Source organism: Scatophagus argus, chromosome 7, assembly GCF_020382885.2.
Source record: "Scatophagus argus isolate fScaArg1 chromosome 7, fScaArg1.pri, whole genome shotgun sequence".
Lineage (NCBI taxonomy): Eukaryota > Metazoa > Chordata > Actinopteri > Scatophagidae > Scatophagus > Scatophagus argus.
Window position 1 is genome coordinate 14,729,533 of NC_058499.1, and position 20,316 is coordinate 14,749,848.

The 20,316-nt window shown below is 40.9% G+C and overlaps 4 protein-coding genes across 10 annotated transcripts; 3 read left to right on the top strand and 1 right to left on the bottom strand.

The window, feature by feature from the left end:
* The first annotated feature begins 723 nt into the window (after positions 1-723).
* Positions 724-4,471, top strand: fam185a (family with sequence similarity 185 member A). The gene is made up of 8 exons (XM_046394581.1): positions 724-1,344; positions 1,545-1,654; positions 2,153-2,245; positions 2,434-2,572; positions 3,255-3,296; positions 3,391-3,486; positions 3,610-3,744; positions 3,842-4,471. Exons 1-8 carry the CDS (start codon positions 909-911, stop codon positions 3,952-3,954), a joined length of 1,164 nt encoding a protein of 387 aa, XP_046250537.1. The 5' UTR covers positions 724-908; the 3' UTR covers positions 3,955-4,471.
* fbxl13 (F-box and leucine-rich repeat protein 13) lies at positions 2,037-20,299 on the bottom strand. 7 transcript variants are annotated; one of them, XM_046394553.1, is made up of 23 exons: positions 19,869-20,295; positions 19,574-19,680; positions 18,595-18,691; positions 18,399-18,466; positions 14,596-14,750; positions 14,077-14,186; positions 13,864-13,962; positions 12,762-12,857; positions 12,522-12,657; positions 8,866-8,918; positions 8,267-8,367; positions 7,620-7,749; positions 7,065-7,163; positions 6,787-6,907; positions 6,534-6,696; positions 6,337-6,456; positions 6,116-6,239; positions 5,938-6,018; positions 5,591-5,725; positions 5,337-5,500; positions 5,075-5,253; positions 3,517-3,695; positions 2,037-2,204 (listed from the first exon to the last, which is right to left on the bottom strand). In XM_046394553.1, the coding sequence occupies exons 1-22, from the start codon at positions 19,938-19,940 to the stop codon at positions 3,679-3,681; spliced, it is 2,427 nt and encodes an 808-aa protein (XP_046250509.1). In that variant the 5' UTR covers positions 19,941-20,295; the 3' UTR covers positions 2,037-2,204; positions 3,517-3,678. The 7 variants fall into 7 exon arrangements, with proteins under 7 accessions (XP_046250509.1, XP_046250511.1, XP_046250510.1 ...); XM_046394555.1 differs by lacking the exons at positions 2,037-2,204; positions 3,517-3,695; positions 5,591-5,725 and having other exon boundaries at positions 4,748-5,253; positions 19,869-20,297; XM_046394554.1 differs by lacking the exons at positions 2,037-2,204; positions 3,517-3,695; positions 12,762-12,857 and having other exon boundaries at positions 4,748-5,253.
* On the top strand, positions 7,211-12,375 carry LOC124062080 (leucine-rich repeat-containing protein 17-like). The gene is made up of 7 exons (XM_046394571.1): positions 7,211-7,679; positions 9,147-9,423; positions 9,529-10,005; positions 10,154-10,368; positions 11,092-11,247; positions 11,700-11,841; positions 11,937-12,375. Exons 2-7 carry the CDS (start codon positions 9,299-9,301, stop codon positions 12,217-12,219), a joined length of 1,398 nt encoding a protein of 465 aa, XP_046250527.1. The 5' UTR covers positions 7,211-7,679; positions 9,147-9,298; the 3' UTR covers positions 12,220-12,375.
* LOC124062083 lies at positions 15,540-18,308 on the top strand. Its single transcript, XM_046394580.1, has 3 exons — positions 15,540-15,580; positions 16,542-17,759; positions 18,229-18,308. Exons 1-2 carry the CDS (start codon positions 15,555-15,557, stop codon positions 17,722-17,724), a joined length of 1,209 nt encoding a protein of 402 aa, XP_046250536.1. The 5' UTR covers positions 15,540-15,554; the 3' UTR covers positions 17,725-17,759; positions 18,229-18,308.
* Positions 20,300-20,316: the final 17 nt, after the last annotated feature.

Below are 20,316 nucleotides of genomic sequence, written 5' to 3' on the forward strand. Positions count from 1 at the left end.
CAAACTGCCCTGGGGCTGGCTGCCTGGAATCACAGGGCACCCAAAACAAAAAAACCAAAGCCAATTTTGCAAAACGACTTGTGATAATTTAACTGAAAATTTGTTTGGGAAAATCGTCTACTGAAGCACATTGTCATACAACATGAGGCGGGCTCCCGTCTTGAAAAGGATCACTGTGTTGATCTTTAGTTTTATTTCATTTATTTCAAATCTGTTCAATTTTGTTCAGTCAAATTAGCACACAGCAAATCTGGGACCAGGCAGTATTTAGCACAGATGTACTACACAACTATACATACATGCATGCATGAGTTGGTGGGGTTAAGGCCAGGCATCTTGTGGATGCTTCAAAGCTACTTAGCAGGTTATAATAGTGAGTCAAAGAAAATTGCAACAAATTAAAAATGTATTCATCACAAAAAATAAACAAAGGTGGTAGAAGGTCACTATGAAAATATCTTTAATATATTTCTAAACCTACACAGTAACAGGGAAATCAATACGTATAAAGTAAAAGGTATAAATTATGCTTTATTCATTATAAATCCTGCTTAAAATATGTATCAGGAAAGCAATTTAGCAAAGGCTCTCGAACTCTGTAATACAAGTGTGATGTTGACTTCATTTTGTGGGTTTATTTTTAGTGATCTTCCTTCGTAACTGATTATTATTGTCTCTTTTTCAAAAAGAAAACTACTTTGGTCAATTTGCTGTAAAGCGCAGATTATGCTTTTAGTCTGAAAACTCGTAGCGGAAGTATTAGCATTGTGCAAACTGTACAAATGTGCTTGAGACAACCTGAATGGCAGAATGGCAGCGTGTGTAGTCCAGTACGTCTGTGTTGTTTATTAGCTCCATCAGCAGCGGTGTGAGGTGTGGATGAGCTGCTTTACCGCAGGGTAACAGAGATGTCTTGGAGCTCCGCAGGTCTGAGGGGATGTGTCGGACTTCTCCGATGCCGGTCCTTCACAGTCAGCAACAGGGCATTGACAACCCCTGAGTGCCCTTTGTATACCTCACGGTTCTTCACCACGTCTGCTCGTTCCAAGTGTCCAGCACAAGAGGACGTAAATCAGCCTCTGAAGCAGTGGGCCCTGGAGGTGAGCCCCTTCCTCACGGTGCGGGCACGGCTGGCCTGCAGCATCTCCGTCCGCCCGCTGGACCCGCACGCCTTCCCGGAGGCTGACCGAGCCTACATCACGGTCCATGGCACAGACACCGAGCAGGAGGTCGGTCTGGATCACTTACACGTCCACTACGATGATCAGAGCAAAGAGCTGCTCATCTCAGCCGAGAAGGTTAACAGCAGCGTGTCGATTGATCTCACTGCACCTATAAAAAGTAGTGAGTGTCTCTCCTGCTAAACGATGACGTAAATGTGAATGGAAATGATCTGTTAATGTTCACAAAATATCCAGGGACAATATTGGATGTCTACAACCAGGTCTATTATTGATCCTAAGGGTGTTTTAAAATGTTTTCAGGTGAGATTTCTCAGCAGTTGGCATGATGTCGTCCTCCTAATGAACTCTTGTTTCTGTCAGATCTCTTCATTGCCACGCAAGGGAAAGGCAACGTGCAAGTGAAGAAAATGGAGTGTGATATCTGCAAGGTGCAGACAGACGAGGGCAACTGTTTTCTGCACTCTGTCAAGGTAGGTGATGGCCTGACAACATCAATCAATACCCTATTGAAGAAAATTAGGCAAAACAAGTGGGGGCACTGACATGTTTGCACAGTACTGTGTCTTATTGGTAGATTTCACCCATTAAAATATCATAAATATTATTTGTGCTGATATTTGACTGATTGTCAATGTCACTTCATAAGACATAATAAGGCATGTCTACTATATGATTATCCAGCAACATATGAACTAATAATCTTGCACATTGAAGTCAGTGGCTAATATATAAGGGAAAAATATGGTCATCAGTGTGTCCGTGTTCAGTAACTTAACAGTACCAAAGGGAGGTTACTCATACTCATACTTTGCAGCTACAGTCGACAACTACACCCAAAAGTATTCAGTTAAATTCAGTTTTAAAATCAAGTCACTATACTGACAGAAAGGCTTTATCAGTTGAAGGAACTTGTTTCACGCTGACATTCCTGACTTTTGGTCTTCTCACTGTTGTTTGTTGTGTCTCAGAGTCACCAGGTTGAGGTCAAGTCCCATGGAGGACACATTACAGGTGCAGGCACTATCCATGGCAACGTGGACATCAGCACATGCAGAGACAGTGTAAGGACATCATTATACTTACACTCAGCGGTCATTAGAGGGCAGCAGTGGTTTGATTACAGGCTTTATCTAAATGTGTTTACAGCATTGAGGTTTACATTACAACCTTGATTTGGAAACTGAAAGAAGTTCAGTCATACATCATCTGGCTACAGTTCTGTGCAGCGATTATTTGCGTGCGTTTGCAGGCAGTGAATGTCAAGAAGCTCCAGGGCACCAAAATGAATGTCTCAACAGAGGGCGGCCCCCTGAAGGTCAAAGCCATCTATGCCGAGTCCAGCTGTGTCTCCTCCTGTTCTGGCAGAATCGAACTGGGGCATGTACACGGTGAGCAAACAGCTCCATCTAATCTTTCTTTGTGCTAAAGTGACGGGCTACATCTATGTTGCCTGTGTGGTTGTAAATGCTACAGCCAGAATCAAACATGAAGTGGAGAAAAAAATTAAATTGCACAGTCGACTGTGTCTAAAAAAACATAAGGTTTTTGATCAAATTTGAGTTCACTGTCTTGTTCAAGAACATTTCAGCTTTTGGACAGGAACAAACAGGGATTAAACCACCAACGCCAGCACCACCTGAGCTACTGCGGCCTGCACTTTAAACCAACAGAATTCATGTATTTTTAATTAATCTGCAACCTGCAGATAGTAGGTCACTCTGCCAGTAGGTCCTAAAATCTTTAAAAACCTCTCCATCAGCCGCTGCAGCAAACGGCTTCACCATGTTCGAAGAAGGGCTGTGATATGTCAGGAGTCGTGTGCTCTGACTCTGCAGAGTCTACTTAGCTGTAATATGGTTGCTGTTTGTCACAAATTCGGAACTGCAGCTATTAAAAGGATTAGTAGTAAAAAGACTTAATTGTCTGATGTACTGTTTAAAGCATAAAGACAAACAGAAATGCGACATCCTCTTAGAATTATCTGTTATAATTTACTTCATATTGACTGAATGTCATCTGACAGCTGGTCATATTAGTTAAACCTGACCCTGTGCTTTTGTTGATTAAAAGGTACTGCCACAGTGAAGAATGTGTCCGGAGATACAGTTATTGGTGAGCAAGCTGACTCTCTGATTGCACAATGAGCCCCGTATGGTTTCCATCAGTGGCTGGTAAAAACAACCTGAGGCTTTCTTTGCCTTTGTAGATGGTTCAAATAGTTTCCTGAAGATTTCCTCTCACAGCGGAGGCATTGATGTCTATGTGGGAGATGGCGGCAGTGCCGAACTTCACACTCGGGAAGGTAAACACGCAGTCTAAGAGGAATATTCACCTTATGAACCTGAGTTTTTCTTCCTGCTCTGTCTGTTGAATCATATTCTTCTTTTTTGTTTTCCCCTCATATTTCCGCACACTCACTACATAGGAGCAGTGAGTGTGCGTGTCCCCTCCTTGGTGAAAGCTGGGGTGGAGCTCTGCGGAGCGTCGGTGGATATCAGCCCAGAGGTTGTTCTGCATGGAGAAGAAAACAACACAACTGAAGGCCAAACCACAGTTACTGGTAAGCCATTATCTGTCATTACACCACACTGTAAACCCTTCAACAAATAAATCAACACAGAACGTTCTGTTTCCTTTCCCAAACATGTTTCTCTCAGGCTACATAAATGGGGAGTCTCCAGTGGAGCAGTGGGTTAAAGCTCGGGCAGACAGAGGCTCTGTCACACTGAAGACACAAAGCTGGTTTGAGTCCCTGAAGCTGGGGAGCTGAAACATGAGTGACAAAGTTTTGGCTTGTAATGCTGCATCACATTCTTGGGGCTTTAGACTTACGGACAGAGCCAGATATTTACTGGCGCTCCTCAAGACTTGATGTACTTTTACCTGATTCAAGTATTCAAAACTCAGGATCTACTGTGCTTCCAGGGTGAACATCATGTATCATCTATACAGTGTAACAAATATTTGCATATGTTCAAAATCACTGTACAAACAGAGTCTGGAAAGCACACTGGACAACTGCACATCAGTGTTGGTCTGTGATGAGCTGTCAAGGGGTTTGAATGTTAATTAGAAACTGTTTGCTCATTTGTCTGTATGTTTACTGTGTGTTAATGTATATCTTCTGTGCAGCATGTAAATAACGTGAAAATAATTATCTCAAAACTGACAAAAGCGTGGGAGGTGTTTTTTCATCAAGAGGCAAATTCAGTTATAGTTACAAAAAAAAAAAAAAAAGAATCTGGCTCTGAATGACAAAAGCTAAGACATTTTAACCTAAGCTCAAAGTACTGACTCACAACAATCCCCTGCGCACTCTAGAGCTTTACATCATTGTCCCCAATGTGCAGCAGCACTGTACATATTAACAATTAAAAATGAATCTGCACATTTTCAGTAAAAATAAAACCAAAGGAAATGCAGTTATAAAGTGTGGCATAAAGAAAGGATAAAATAGGACTGCAAATAAATACAGATTTTTAATTTAAACAGCATAATTAAACAAAATTGTAGAAATTTAATAACAATTTGAACAAATTTTAACTAGCTTTGACATCACTATTGACTATTGAAATGGTTATCAACACCAGATCAAATTTAAAATGCCTTGTACTTCCATAGATATCAAAGTATGAGGTTTCTTAAATAAACTGACACATATGATGCTCATTTCTTAGTGCTAAAGACCAACTTTTACATGCCTGAGAACATAGAAAGGTATAATGGGATTATTAACCAGTGATTTGAGACACGTGATTCATTCTTGTGTGGATTATCTCAAGTGTATCATTCAAAATGGTTTGTTGAAATTCCTCTTAATATGTTTCGAAATGATGTCCTACAAATCATGATTGCAGTGATTGTGTGATCTGTTTATGTCCTCTCTGTACTTGTTGCTCTTGTCACCACTGAGTGCTGCTCCATCACTTCCCACTTGTCATCAGTTTTGATGGGTCTTGTGAGGGAATTCACAGTCATTTGGCCCATGTTATTTCCAAACCAGAATGGAGGATTATCATTGCTGTGCTCCCAGTACTCCACGTGTGGCTGAAGCTTCAAGGCAGCTGCCCTAAGTGAACAAACACCCTCTGGTCATATAAAAGTTATCAAGCAGGACTCTAACTTGGCAGTCGTCTTTTAAGTTTGTCTTACTTGGAGATGCTATTGCAGCAGGCCATGGTGACAGAGCAGAGTGGGGGGCAGATCTTCTCCAAGTGTCTGAGAGTGCGATCTGTGAGAAGAACGCAACCACTCACATCGAGTTCTCGCAGGTACTGAGATCCGCTCGTCAGATACTGCACTGCCATATCTGTCATCTGAGGCATAACAGGAGAAAATAAAGAACATGTGGCATGATGTGGCAAAGGGAACACTTAAAGGCTTTAGAGGTGTGTGTGTGTGTGTACCTTGGGACAACCTGACATCCGCAGTGTGACTAGACCTCTGCAGTAAAATGAAATGGCTCTGATGGCCAGGTCTGACAGAGCTACACAGTGAGACACATCAACATGTTGCAGATCTCTCACATTCTTGCACAGCTTCTGCTCACGTGAGGAACAGAGGAGGTGAGGTGAAGATGTGGGATGAAATGTGAATGAATCAGGGGAGGGCACACTCAAAGCTCATTTCCTGTCAGCTGTCGATATTAGCAAACACTGGAGAAAGAGGTAAACTTGATCCCACTAAGTTTTGTAAACAGCTCTATAAAAATACCACATCTGGCCATGTGTTAACATTCTAGCTACATTTGTACCTCTATGCCAATGTCTGTGATGTAGACACACTCGGCAAGAATTAACTTCTTCAAGCAAACAGCCTCAAGGGCCGCCAGCCCCTACAAATTAAAATACCAAGTTACAGACATCACCACCGGAGTCAGTCATCTTTTTTTCAGGAATTTGTGAGGGTAAGAACAAACATTCACACAATACCCGATCCTGGATGTTGCAACCGCTGATGTCAAGAGAGCAGACTGAGCTGCCACTCAGGAACTCCAGACTCCTGTCGGTCAGTCTCTCACAATAGCTCAAGTTGAGGTGGTACAGCTTACACAACCTGATATATTGTGAACACACACACAACACCAAAGGTTGCTGTGTGAAATTATTGAACAGCCCACAAAATGTATGTTTGCATGAAGGTACCTGCATACCTTTGCGCAATTCTCATGACAGATATGTCGGTGATGTGAGTGCAGTGGCTGACGTTCAGTTCTCTCAGTTTGGTGGTCGAGGATCCTTCAGTCAAGAATTGGATCCCAATGTCACTCACCCTGAAACACAAACAGTAAACCCATTACTGTCCTGCAAAAGTACAAGACCTAAAACTACGGCAGCAACACAGACACACTTGTTACAAAGAGAGATGTCCAAGTGTTGCAGGTTCTTGAGGGTGGCCACAGATTTGAGGCTGGCGTCGGTCATTCTGGGGCACTCTGCAGCGTGGAGTCTGTGGAGGCCATGTGAGCTGCTGCACAGGGCCGCCCAGCTGATGTCTGTCAGTTGGCTGTTACCTAAAGCACACGTAACCAGAACAGAAATTACCTTTATATTTTCACGTGTGTGTGTGGAAATGTATGTTGCAGAATGAAAAATGACTTCACCCTCTGTGCTAAAAGTCTTCAGTTTGGCAACTTCAGCAATGGCTTTGAAGGCGACATCGGAAAGATGAGGAGCATCCAGCAGAGAAATGGCAGTCAGACAGCGACATCTGGCAATTAGTGTCTGTTAGAGAAGAATAAGGCTCACAGCTTCACCGTGCTGCAAACAGCACATTCTTTTCTAATTTGCTCCTTATTTTCTTTTTTCCCCTGTACATTCCAAAGTTGGGATGTTGACCGTGTAAAAAAATCTGTGCTATGTTAGAAATGAACAAACTTACCAAGACACAGCTATCTGACAGCGTGGGCATGTCATTGATCACAATCTCTTTGAGTGAAGGACATCCGGCAGAAATGTATCTGAACCCATTTACTGTCATCTAGGAGGAGAGAGGGGAGGAGGGAGGAAAATGTGTGTGCATGTTGAAATCTGAGTCTCATTCTCATGGATTCAGGGCCCCATAAAGTGAAACCGTACATCTGGAACCAAAGTAATGCACATTCCGAGAGGAAGGTGTGTTTTATGTTGTGGTGCATGCGTGTTATGTTATGGAGTGTCCACATGGTTGAGTGGGTGGGCCAGAGTTGGTTGTATAAACCCAACCCTCCACTCTTCCACATCTGCCTTTTACTTTTCTTCTCTGTCATATCTTTGTTCATTCGCTCTGAGTGCAAACGGTCATCAGCGTGCAGCCAGGAACAAGAGGAGACACGTGTAAGGGAGAGGGACTGGATTTATCCAAGGCGGACTTAACACGGACAAAGCTGTGCCATCTCTGCAGTTGACACCATGTGGAGTGACTTTATACCAAAGTGAGAGGAGCATACCAACTGACCTGAGTGCACCCAGAGAGGTTGAGGTGGATGAGATTGTGGCAGCCCTTGCCTGTGTTCAGGTACATGAACCCTTTATCTGTGAATCTGTAGCAGTAGGCCAGACTCAGGTATTGAAGGTTGAGACAGTTCCTGTTCAAAATCAGCATTTTCAGTTAGTTTATGTGAGATGAGTTCAGCTTAAGCTTTGTGTAGATTATAGTTGGTCGTTTTGCTATTTTTTTAACAAAAGAAAAGATGTAAAGAGTACAAGGAAAGATCTTTATCAAAAGATCACATTTTGAATTAAAATCAAATATCTACAAATTCTTCATAGTGTGTGTTTTGGGAAATGTGAAATGTTTCCAAAACATTTTATGTAATAGTCCTAACCAAGAGTGATCCAGTGACTGTTTAACCTACAAATCTATCTTCAGTGCAATCACACAGTCTAGATGTTATGAGTACATCTGTTCCTCTAAATCATTTAAGTTGGCACTGAACAAGCTGCTTTCAAACATGAAATACAAGCCAGGAGTGAGCTCAACTGCACATTGGACAAACAGACATGAAGATAATTCTGTGAAAAAAGGGGGGAAAAAAGCCAACCAGCTGCAGTTCAGAACACAAATCTGGTCGTGAAGTGATGTTACCACAACTGGAGGTTTACCTGGACAGTTCTCTCAGAGTTTCGTTTGTTATAAGTGTACAAGAAAGGTTCAAGTAGAGTAGGCAGGGACAGCCCTCGACAATTCTCTGAACCATCACATCCTGTTAAAGAGCAAAGATTTTAAGGTTAATTCATGTTCTCTCAACAAGGCACCTGTTACTAGAGTGTCTGGTACAGTGTAATATCACAATCAACAGCACATTAGCCAAAATTTACATTATTGGCTTTCATAAATAGGAATCAATATTATGTTAAAAAAAAACAATGAGTAAAGCAGTGAAACAACTTGGGAAAACCAAACCAAACCAACCAAACACTGAACATGCAGCGTTGCTCTAACCTGTGATAGGCTGCGAGTCTTAACAATGAAATGAACACTGAGGACACCTTCCCAGACAAATAAAGTGTAATTTTAGTTAAATGTTTTTCTACTGATATTTTCATTGCTTAATATAGAGCAGGGCTTTACTGATGTTTTTCATTATTAGGAATCTAGCTGTTAAACTTAAGTAAACAAACAAAAAGTACAAATGATATGAAAACTTACAATTTTGCAATCACCTGCACATTGTTATTAGTAGTAACAATGTCTAACTTACCGTAACATTAACACACTCTGACATATTGAGCTCCTGGAGATTTCTGCATTCACCTAGCAAAACACAGTATGGAGAAAACAAGAGCAGATAAATGGCTGTTCACAATGTTTTTGTAAATGCTTTGCCATTATAATTATATGTATGTTGTTATATAATAAAGTAATACACAACATTAAGGAACAAGAATCACAGTAGTATTCTGGCTTCTTTCAAAGCTGTATATACATTCTTAGATGGCTCCTATCTCTTACATAATGTGCTACCTCTCACTTCTTCCACAGCATAAACAGCAGCTGGGTTCCATCAACAATAACACTGTTCACCTTTGACCAGTTGCTTCTGTTTCAAGCCTGTTTTTTGTAAGGCTTTTGCCCAAACTCCTGCTTTGGCTCCAGTTCCTCTTAGTGAAAAAACAATCCCTGCAGGGCTCAAGATGCGTATGATATCCTCATTCCTCTTCGCCTCCATGCTCCTTCTCTTGGTCCCGTCCACAGAGATGAAAAGACCAGGGAAGGGCAGAGGCCTCAGAGGAGCAAGACACAAACTTACAAGGGACAGGTATGGATTTACTCTTGGGTCTAATTTTGTTCAATCATTTTTTCACTTACTCTAATGACTATGACAAGACATTTTTTCATTTTTTGTGTGTTTAAAAACTGTCAGGGTCAGGGGTGTGGGGCGTCACAGCAGATCAGGCCCCTCCAGGCTTGTGGCACCTGACTGCTCAGAGTTGAAGGAATCTGGAGACGTCTTTGTAGACTGTCAGGACAGACGCCTCAACTCCATTCCCCCCTCACAGACATGGTCCAAGCAACCCAAGCACCTCCTCCTAGCCCGCAACCAGATCAAAGTCCTGCGTGATGGGACCTTCATTGGATATGAGAGTTTAACCAGTTTGGACCTCCAGCAGAACCAAATCTCTTTAGTGGAAGAAGGGGCCTTCCAGGGCCTGACACATCTCACAAGCCTGCTGCTGCAGCACAACCGCCTGGGAACACTTAGCGAGGAGGCCCTCATCCCCATGCGTAGCCTTGTCTACCTACGTCTATATGATAATCCCTGGCACTGCGTCTGTGAAATGGAAAGCCTCATAAGCACCCTTCAGGTCCCGAGTAACCGTAAACTAGGAAATTATGCCAGGTGAGTGATTCCACAAAAGAGTTTGACATAGTGTGATCGATTTCTCTGATTCCACAGGTGTAAGACTTATTAATGATTTGCAGAATAACAAACTCCCCCCAAATATCACATCTGATTTCACTGTGATGTACGGCCTCTCTTCTTCTAGGTGTGCAGAGCCAATCCGGCTAAGAGGTATGAAGTTGAAACAGGTGGACACTGAGTTACTCTGTAAGGAAATCGACCCAGCCGGCGACCCACAGGGAGACCAAACAGATCCCACATTTTCTCTCGAGCCTGTTCCAATTCGCACCAAACCAGATGCCACCACAACTTGCCACACCTACCTTTTCCCCCAAATACGGATGGACTGCAGTAAGCGAGGCAAGCTCACAGTTAGCTCTTATTTTCCTAAATCCGTTTGAGTCATTGTACCCTACTTTGAACCTCACTGTGTTTTTAGAAATTCCGCACACGTGTTTCTTATGCAACAGATGGGTTAGGAAAAATGCTTCTGAAACTTTGTCGGACAGCTCGTATGCTTGTGATTAAATACTGCTGTTGCATGACTGGAGGACTAAACTTCCATTTCTCAAAGGGATTTCGGGGCCAGACACAGAACTGGCAAAGAAACACATTTAGTTTGGCATGTGTTCTCTATTCATTGTTATGTTTCCTGAACCTCTGATTCTAGTCATTTGTCACCTTATGAACAACTTGGAAAGTATTAGCTAAACAAAGTTCTGCCAGTACATCAGAATAAGTTCATTGCAAAATATGTAAAAGTATTTGAAATTTGAATAGAGTAAATCAAATAATGTGTTACAATTATCTGTCTCCTACTGGCAAAACGCCTTGATCTTAATATCAAATGCAGATTACGGATAGAAGCAGAGCATAAATCTGTCTCTGCACCAAGTTTTCAGCCACTACACAGCAGCAAGAATGGAAAGTCAAGCTGATTTCTTAGAGCAGTCTGTGGCTTGACAAAATTAACTGGTATAGGTGAGAAATCCATAATTTGGATAATTATAATAAAAAAACTGAATGTGTGAATGACATGTGAATGAGCAAGACCTTTAAAAACCCCTTCACCTCCATTTTTAGGTCTAACTGAGGTGCCCGCAGGTATTCCAGAGGAAGTGGTTCATATTGATCTGTCCTATAATTCAATCACTCTTCTGAGAGCCAGAGATTTCCAAGGAGCGAAGAGCCTCAGAACCCTAAACATCAGTAATAACAATATGGAGCACATTGACACAGGTATGTATGCTATGCATACCTATTAATCAATGAATATTACAGTGCGTGTTTTCCAGGATGAATACCTACACACACAGAAAAGTTGTTTCTGTGACTAATAGGTAACATATGGGCAGCAAAAAGGTTGAGAACAGGTTATACAACTTCTGTTTGCCATTTTTCCATTTTAGAGACAGCTGGAATTCTGCCATCTTTGTGTATACAGCACTGGCTTTATTTATAGTGAGGAAAGCAGAGAGGGATACAGACATAAAATAATCGCTGTGCTTAAGTGATTCAGACACAAGCTAAATACCAGCCCACACATTCCTATGAGTTTAATTGCTCTGCTGCCATTTTCTTTTGGTTAATAATAAACAGCAACAGGTCCATGTTAATATAACTAAACAAGAAAGCAAGAGGCAAACAAATGAATGTTACGCCCAAGCATCTCTTCATTTTCTTTCTCTCAGGTTCCCTGGCTGGGCTCCTGCACCTCCATGAGCTGGATCTGTCGAACAACAGACTGCAATTTGTACAGTACGGGGTTCTCGAAGACCTTTACTTTCTGTCTAAACTAAAACTGGGAGGAAACCCCTGGGCGTGCGACTATAGGTGGGTTCTTCTGCTCAGATGTTTACAATTAGATTTTTTCACAAAAAAAAACCCCAAAAAAACAAAAAACCTAAAAACCGATTGTATTTTTCCAGCATCCACTACATGGTGTACTGGTTGCGTTTGCACCCAGGGGTGAGGCACTCGGGCCTGCTGTGTCACTCCCCCCTTGAACATAATGGGGAGCGTGTGGAGGAGTATGTGCATTCCTATCACAGAGTGTGCCCAAAGGACAGACAGCCCAGCAACGCAGATCAAGACCAAACAGACCCAGAGCTATGGAACACACCGATGGAATTGCAGGGAGAGCTGGAGGAGGAGCTGGAGCCGAGCCACTTGAGAGCACCACAAAAATACCAGATCATCAGGCTGTCCTGATTGAAAATTTTACTTAAAAACGGTTCTTTGCTATGCCTTCTTTTAATGTTATGAAACTGTCTGTATCAGATGGAGAAGCGACATTTTTCAATGATGCTTTTATGTTTTGCCAGTTTTGTCTTTCAATCAAAATACAAGAATTCTAATTTTTCTTTTTTTTTTTTTTACTGTTTTTACTAACTAGTACTGTAAGAGCATAATCTGTACGGCTCCAAACACACCAAAGTAAAGCACGATCATTTCACAAGAAACAACTGTGACAAAAAGATATCAACATTAGCAACATAATGTTCAATACTCACTGATACATTTCAAGCTGGGCCATTTTAGAGATGTGCAGCCACGCAGGTTGAGATAGATCACAAACGGGCGATAGCTCTGCAGAATCTGCTTCACTGTGCTGTCTGTTATCCAGTCTTTCTCCACAGAGAAGTTGACCTAACAGGGACACACATTAGGTAACATTTACACTTCGGTTTTAAGCATCACTTTAAACACTACTGCTACGAATTAAATACAGGAAGAAAGTTCTCATTACAGACCTGACTCCACAATGTGCCTGATTGGATGATAGCTTTCCATGTGCAACACACCTCAGCACAATTTAGCCAGTCTCGCAGTTCTAAATATTTAAAGATCTGCAGAGAATCATGACATTTGATCATTCAGAACGTTTGAAATATTTCAATATCCTCTCTATTTATTTCTTTTTTTCCACAAGAATTACGCTGAAAGTAAGGTTGATACTTTTTCACAAACTGAAGGTTTTTAAAATCAGAAAATATATGTTGGTGGAACATGTCTTGCTGACATACATATAAAGTGAAAAGAGTGCCAAATGATGTGGGAGAGTAAACCGCAGATTAAATCAATGAAGCAACTTCAAGACTGATCACATGATCAATATTTGGTCTTGTAGGTTTTAATCTGATATAAATGGGTGTGGAAATGTTTGGCCAGTGTCAAGAGCACAGGACTCACTGCCACCTCTGCCACTTTGGAAGGCAGTGTAATGTAAGTGAACAAGTAGCCTCTTTCTTTCTCCAAACATAGTCATGCTGAAGCACTTTCCAGGAGAGGTGTTGGACAGATACACCAGAGCACATGAAGCCAACACTGTGCTCTCTTAGCAAGCGCAAGTGAACCCAAAACAAACAGGGGCTACAAGTGGTAAGAGCAAACAAAGTCAGAAAGATGTTTACTGGAGTTTTAAGCATGTTTGTAAATTACAGAGCCACTGGTATGAGAGTCCTCCAGTAATTATGTAAGATCTACAATTTAAATGCAAAAAGAAAAAACTATCAGGAACAGATCTTGTGAGAAAGTTTTGGCATAAATACAACCCTTTCTGTGGCCAAGGGTCATAGGTATACTCAGCTATAATGAGCTGCAACTGACATCAATCAACTGCCTCACAGGGACTGGAAGCATGTTTACAGTACAGACCACTTTAGAGCCTTAAGTCTTATGTAATATATATGATCTCATCGCTGCTTAGGGAGCAGAGAAGTGAAGCTGCACCAGCTTTAAATCCAGGGCTATCATCATTGTGTGGGAACTAATCAGGCTCATCAACTATAAAGTAAATACATGAAAAAAGTGGCTGAGTGACACATGAATGTGGTGTAGTTTAAGAGGAACTACCTTCAGTGAGAGGCTGCTAGGGAGCGCTGACAGTCTGTCACATCCTTCTCCAATCTGGTGAATGTTGCTGATTTCAATAAAGCCTCCGGCATGCAGCCTCTATGACATTCACACAAACACAAAAACAAAAAAATCTAGAAAACTGCTTTAATTCATTCTAATTTATTATTTTTCAAATTTTTTTTTTTTACAAAAATTCCAAATAAAGTATACCTGAAAGTATTCTTTTGTCCTCTTTGAGTCCAGTGTAACATTACGCCATGCAGTTATGATACGTTTAAACCGGCCAGCGCTTACAAGTCTCTCAAGTTTCTCAGTGGCAACTAGTTGGGTAAGAAAATAATGTCGTTTCAAATATTCATCACTGTTAAGTATTTACATCTGTTTTTTTAGCAGAGGATAACATGTGGGAAAAACTAGCATGACAATATCATGATCACAAAGCTGAATTTCACTGAATCTCATGACAAGTTTAGAAAATTGAGTAAAGGAGGAGCAAAGTGAGTCAAGTCTCAGAGTTGAAGAGTGGAGGGTGAAGGGGACAAAATGAGTCACACGAGTGTGTGTACAGAGTGGGGAAGAAATGAAACATATCTGGATACATTTCTTAACCACACTGCATGTTTTCTCTGGCTATACACATGAGTCACAGCTTACAGTTAGTCCATATTAGTTAAGTCAAAACTCCTCATGATCACTTTATCATTCAGAAATATGTAAGTAATCACCTACCAGCCTGTGTCTTCTTGTGCATTTTTACCCAGTTTGACCATTTGGTGAGTGCAACCTGTTGGCATTTCCTCTCATAATGCCTCTTTGTGAGGTCCATCTTCAGAGCCAGCTCTGTTTTTCCTCTCTTATGCTGCACAGTAAACCTCTTCCACTTCCTGTCCCCAACAGCAAACACAGTTCATCATTAATTCAGTGGAAAGGTACACAGGCAGACTGCCAGAAACCTGTATTATCTCCACAGGACAGGAGACAGTAATACTGAAATGATATTACATCATCTCAAATAGGTTGTTTTCTAAAAATCACCTCAAATGAAGCAGGTCTGGACATTCTGACAGGACAGAGTGGCTGACTGGCCAGTGATGCAGGAGTCTGCACTGACAAAACAGGTGAAAACTAATCCTCATGACTCATGTTAACAATGAGCCAGAACAGGACCTTCAGTCACATGGGTCAAATGTCTGCTTAGAGTTACATCTGAGTCACTCTCTCTTGGCATCATGAATGGTTTTAATATCTTATATGTTTGTGGAACAGTTTCACTGGCTTTAACTTTTTGCATGAGAGGTTAGTGGAATATGTTAAATCTGTCTTTGTTTTAAATAACATTAAGCCCTAAGCCATGCAGCCCTTTGAGTAAATGTTCCACCTGTGGTTAGTTGATTTTCACACAGCTGTCTATAATCACCCAGTTGCAATCAGTGTAAGCAGAATCTGAAGTTTTGCTCTCAAACTTTCTGAACAAAGAGAGGACAGAGCATGACTGATTGCTATCTGAGCTGTTACATCTAATCAGTGGGTGCACGTGGATGCTGTGGTAGAACTCACTGCCATGATTCTTCCATTTGGGTGTGTAAAAAAAAAAAAAAAAAGTATTTCTTGCTAAATCTGGACTATGTTACTTTATTCTTTCTGACTTTAATGTGTTCCAGGCTTTCTTGGCTTTGCACTCTGTTGTTATGGGGATGCATTTCTCCTCAAAAAGGTAAGAATTTTAGCATTATTCCAAACCATGTTCAACCATACAAATTAAACCTCATGACTTCTTATTCCCTGAAAGGTTACAATGTTGCACATGGCTACTCTGTCGACAATGTTGGACTCGGTAGCCATGGAGGTGTGCTTGGTCCAGAAACCTTCAACCAGTTTAATTCTGGAGCCTCTTTAAGCACAAACTATCACTCTGTTAGTCCAAAGGAAGAGAAGCAAGCTACAAGACGCCAAAGCTTTGTTTCCTCTCAGCGAGAACAAGTCCAACATGAGAACAGTGAGGATGCTAGCTCTGTTCCTAGTCTCAGTGAAGAAATGGTACAAAGCAAGCCACAGTTTTCAGTGGACCCCTCTGCACAGGCTTATGAAAGCTCTGGTTTTCAACACCCCTTTGGCCTTTTAGTAAAGGGCACACAAAAGAAAACTATGGAGGGCGTCAGTTTCCCAACAATCAAAGATTTCAGACAGTTTATAGAAAGCTTGAAAGGTGCCTTTTTAACCCCAGGAAGTGACTTGGGAAGACATTTTCAAACTGCACGGGAGATTATTAAAAACAAAATGGCTTCTAATGCTCAACATATTGAGGGTGAGCCTGAAACAGGCTATAAGTCTAATTCTGCCCACGATGCCGTCAGTGAAAATGGAGTCGGGAGTGCCCCTATGAAGGCAGTGTTTGAACCAAGCCAACAGAGCACCAGTTACCAAATGCCAAGCGAAAGTGTCTCTGTCCCTGATCCTGTCGACTTCACTGCAAGTCCTGGTTCTGCAAGTGTTCATGAGTACCACAGCTCAGCCTCTGCTTTCTACACATTCCCTCGGTTAACAGCCAAAGACCATGTTTCAAGTAATTCTGAAAGTTTTGACCATGGCACCAATTCTGGGGAAGACACTAATGTTTTCACAAGTGCTCCTGAACAAATACCTTTTGACTCATTCTCTGAGGATTTGTCTTTCAGTGACCATGTGACCGCATCCCCTGTCAACCATCTAAAAACCCCATCTCAAGATTTCAGCTACTATTCAAGTAAGACATCTGATGTAACACCTCTAACCTCTGAGAATAATGTCCAACAACCAAAACCTACACCTCACAGTAAAGATTATTTAACAGTATATCAAGAACTGTCTGGTGGTTTTGAACTTGGGAAGGATTTCCAAAGTGAGGAGCTAGGAAGAGGGACTCAAGCCAATGTCCTGTTTTCACCAAAACCTCTATCTTTGAGTTCCTATGGCAAAAGTATATATGTCAATGTACCAAGAAGTCAATTCCACATCCCAGATTATTTAGCAAAAAACAGGAAAAAAACAGTCCCATCATTTCTGCCATATCAATCCACTGTTGGAAAGGAATCAAAGGTTACAAACTACACTCCCACTAGTCACCCCCCTGTATCTAATAATTTTGTTTCTTCAACGTATAATCTTCCACCACAAAGTAGTAGTGATCATGTGAGTATTCAGTTACGCAGCCCAGATGATGCTCAAAGTCAGACTTTCAAAAGGAAGCAGCCAGTCAGATCCCACCAAGTGTTTACTGTGAATTCCTCCAGCTCTCTTCAAGGCTCCAGCAGACATGACAGCTTCATCAGAGACCAGAGAGTCAGTGTTACTCGTCCTTCCATCCTAACTGACCAGGAAAAAGACCTTTCTGAGCAGAATCCAGTCTCTGCCATTCAGGAACCAAGAGAAATGACTGACAATACCCTGATTCCCATTACCGATGGCTTTGATTCAACTTGGAGCAGGACCCAGACTTTCATACAACCGACCAAGGTACGAAAGCTTCCAGCCAATGTGAATAAAGAGCCTGGCAATGTGGCCTACTGGCCTCCTAATCCACTGTCTGCATCCAAAGTTTCTGGCTCTACTTTAAGGAGTGTCTTGTGGAGGAATGGTGGCAACACAAACAGGTTGTTTCTTCAAACAGGCCCCGGTATGTCAAAGTCATCCGTAAATAAATATGTTGTGAAGTCCAGAAATGGCTATGTAAGGAGCAAAGTATATCTATCAAAGACCCATTACACACCACATCAGCTGGATGGAGACAAAACTGGCAAACACCAACAGAAACCTGCTCCGAGGCAACATAAATATAATAACTCTGTATCCCACAAAACAAAAGCATTGAAAGAGAAGTAAGGGAGAATCAGCACCTTTTCAAATGAGAGAAAACGGTACGTAAGAAAACACTTAAATATTTTGCTTGTGAACGTCACTGTTGTGCTAATGACTGAGAATTTTTATAATTGAAACATTTCTCACCTCTCAAACCTTCTAAAGCTGCTCTATTTATCCTTCATTTGACATTAGGATCCTTAAAAAAAAAAAAATTACATGGACCCAAAGGCAGCAGGGCCAGATGTTTCGGTAAGAAATGTTAGAAAATCACATGATTGTAGAGGTAAAATGGCTACTTTGTCAACATGTAGAACTGAAAGCAAATTAAAAATCTATAGCTCTTATGTCTAAAGGACACAATGCTGCCACCCAGCACAGTAAGTGCTTGAGACTCAAGATTGAAAACGGATGTACATAGTCTGCATTGTCTTAGCAACCCAATTAAACTGGTGTTTTATTCTGAGAATATATCATTTTCACACCTAAACTGAAGTTTGACATTGTTTCATTTTTGTTTTTCAATAGGATGTGCTGCCATCTTCAGCTGGGAGGAAACTCAAGTCTCTGCTGCTCTAAACAGTAAAGGCATTAAATATTTTAAACAATTTTCTGTCACTTGTCTTGATTGTCACATATAAAAAAAATCAGTTAATCAAACTCATATGTCAATCATGACTGCAATACTGCAGGCCTACCTGAAGTAAGAACTTGATAAATGTTTTCTGTAACAGTGGTAGGCTTTCTCAAACAGACAAAAGGGCAGCTAGAAAAGAAAACAACAATTATCAAGAAAACACTAAACTCAATTTCATTTGAGTCTGAACAGTTTGTCAGAAATCTGGGGCTCGGTCTTACTTATGATGGTATATGTGCTATTTAACCATACTGTACCATGGTGTCTTCTTGGTCTGTATAGGCAGAGTCCATCGTCCTATGTTGCAGAGAAGTTGTTGCAGAACGCTGTTCTATATAAGCAACAAACTTGTGCCTCCAAAAGAATAAAAGTGCATTAAAACAGATCACATCTAGAGAAAACCTTTGTGTAAAATTAATGAGTTATTAGTGCAAGAAGTAATTCATGTTATGCTTAACCTGATCAGGAAAAATATTAAGTGGATGTACACAGTGCAACCTGTACCATCTTCATATTCAGATTTGCTTAACATGCACCAGACCAGAAATGTGCTGATGTTGCTCACACAGTGAGCTGTACAAACAGTACATTGACATGAAGGTTATAAATCCAGTGCAGTCCTTTCTCAGTCATTACGTATACAAATTCATGAACTGTTACTTCACATACTATTTACACAGATTCTGAATTCTTGAATATGTATATACAGTGCTTAATGTATAATTAACTTTAGGACTTAAAAGACGCATTAATCCCAAGACTTGTGCACAACCAAAGTCTAATTTTGCATTACATGTTTTCTAATATGGATGCATTCCTTAGTTAAACTGTTTTAAATGTACATGATCTGTAACTATTTCAAGTTTGGAAAAAAAAAAAACCCAAAAAATTTTCACCAAAAATCCAAATTGACAAAAATCATATAGTATTCTCCATTAAAAATGTGGTCAAAAATGAATTATACCTTTAACAAAGTGGTATTAAGTGTTGAGAAGATTGGTGCTTAGGATCCCCAGAAGTCCAAGAACATATATGAAGGTTAGAAAACACATGCATCCACACAAAGTTCTCAATTATTGCCAATATTCACTTAAAGGAGCAAGGATAGTGTGACAGAAATACTATTTCTGTATTTGGAGACCATGACATTCATTGTTAGCAGGAAAGGAAAACTGGAGAAAGTGAGCCACCAAGTGTCTGCCTCAAGGAAAGTCACAAGACAGGAGGTCTACCTACCAGTCAACACCCTGAAGATTATCATGTCCTTGAAAGGCCAAAAGTGCGTTTTTCAGAAACTCTATTGGGTCATGGGGGCACGACTGGCATGAAGCTGTCAATAAGGCCTATCGTCAAAGAGGGTGAAATTAAGATGTCAATGATATTACTGAAAATTAATATTCGGGTGGCGATAGTCAAAAAAATGAACTGAATGTGTAAAAACAATTGACATGAACTCATGTTCTCTGTAACGTTACCGTTACAAGCAGCTAGCATAACTAATTAACCATATCAACATCACAACGTAGCATACCTTATATATTTGTGGCAGGCAGTGTTTCAGTTCGCACTCTTTCGGAACTGGTCTTGCGTTTGCTTCAGCCATATCTTGTTGTGCCAGTGACTGTCACATTAGTTGTACAGATACCGCTTTTCTTACTAACTAGCTTAGTTTAGGGATGTCAGATTTTGCATGGTACTCCATCTTCATTTAGAAATTCAACGTTGCCAGGTAACGAATTAAAACTTTACAAACGATAAATGTTGGACAACTAATCAATGCATTTAATGTATCAAGATTTTAATGTGGCGTGGTGTACAAAGTCAACAGTGTGACGCTCATGACGACCAGATAAAAGACTGCACGTGTTAACAATTGTTGAAAAATAAATATATTTTGATATCTACAGGTTTGTATATGGCTGGAAACTCCTCGTTCATCACCCAGCGAAAGATTTGGTCGGCCATCACGAGCTGCCCGC

Coding starts and splice junctions, on each gene's coding strand:
- fam185a (XM_046394581.1), top strand. CDS start 909: ATGTCTTGGAGCTCCGCAGGTCTGAGGGGATGTGTCGGACTTCTCCGA. Junction 3,297..3,390: donor GTCCGGAGATACAGTTATTG/GTGAGCAAGCTG, acceptor TTGCCTTTGTAG/ATGGTTCAAATAGTTTCCTG. Junction 3,487..3,609: donor CGAACTTCACACTCGGGAAG/GTAAACACGCAG, acceptor CTCACTACATAG/GAGCAGTGAGTGTGCGTGTC.
- LOC124062080 (XM_046394571.1), top strand. CDS start 9,299: ATGCGTATGATATCCTCATTCCTCTTCGCCTCCATGCTCCTTCTCTTG. Junction 9,424..9,528: donor CACAAACTTACAAGGGACAG/GTATGGATTTAC, acceptor AAAAACTGTCAG/GGTCAGGGGTGTGGGGCGTC. Junction 11,842..11,936: donor CCCTGGGCGTGCGACTATAG/GTGGGTTCTTCT, acceptor GTATTTTTCCAG/CATCCACTACATGGTGTACT.
- LOC124062083 (XM_046394580.1), top strand. CDS start 15,555: ATGGGGATGCATTTCTCCTCAAAAAG. Junction 15,581..16,541: donor ATGCATTTCTCCTCAAAAAG/GTAAGAATTTTA, acceptor TTTGTCTTTCAG/TGACCATGTGACCGCATCCC.
- fbxl13 (XM_046394553.1), bottom strand. CDS start 19,940: ATGGCTGAAGCAAACGCAAGACCAGTTCCGAAAGAGTGCGAACTGAAA. Junction 14,751..18,398: donor TTATCAAGTTCTTACTTCAG/GTAGGCCTGCAG, acceptor TGTTGGGGACAG/GAAGTGGAAGAGGTTTACTG. Junction 6,697..6,786: donor GAAGACTTTTAGCACAGAGG/GTGAAGTCATTT, acceptor CGTGTGCTTTAG/GTAACAGCCAACTGACAGAC.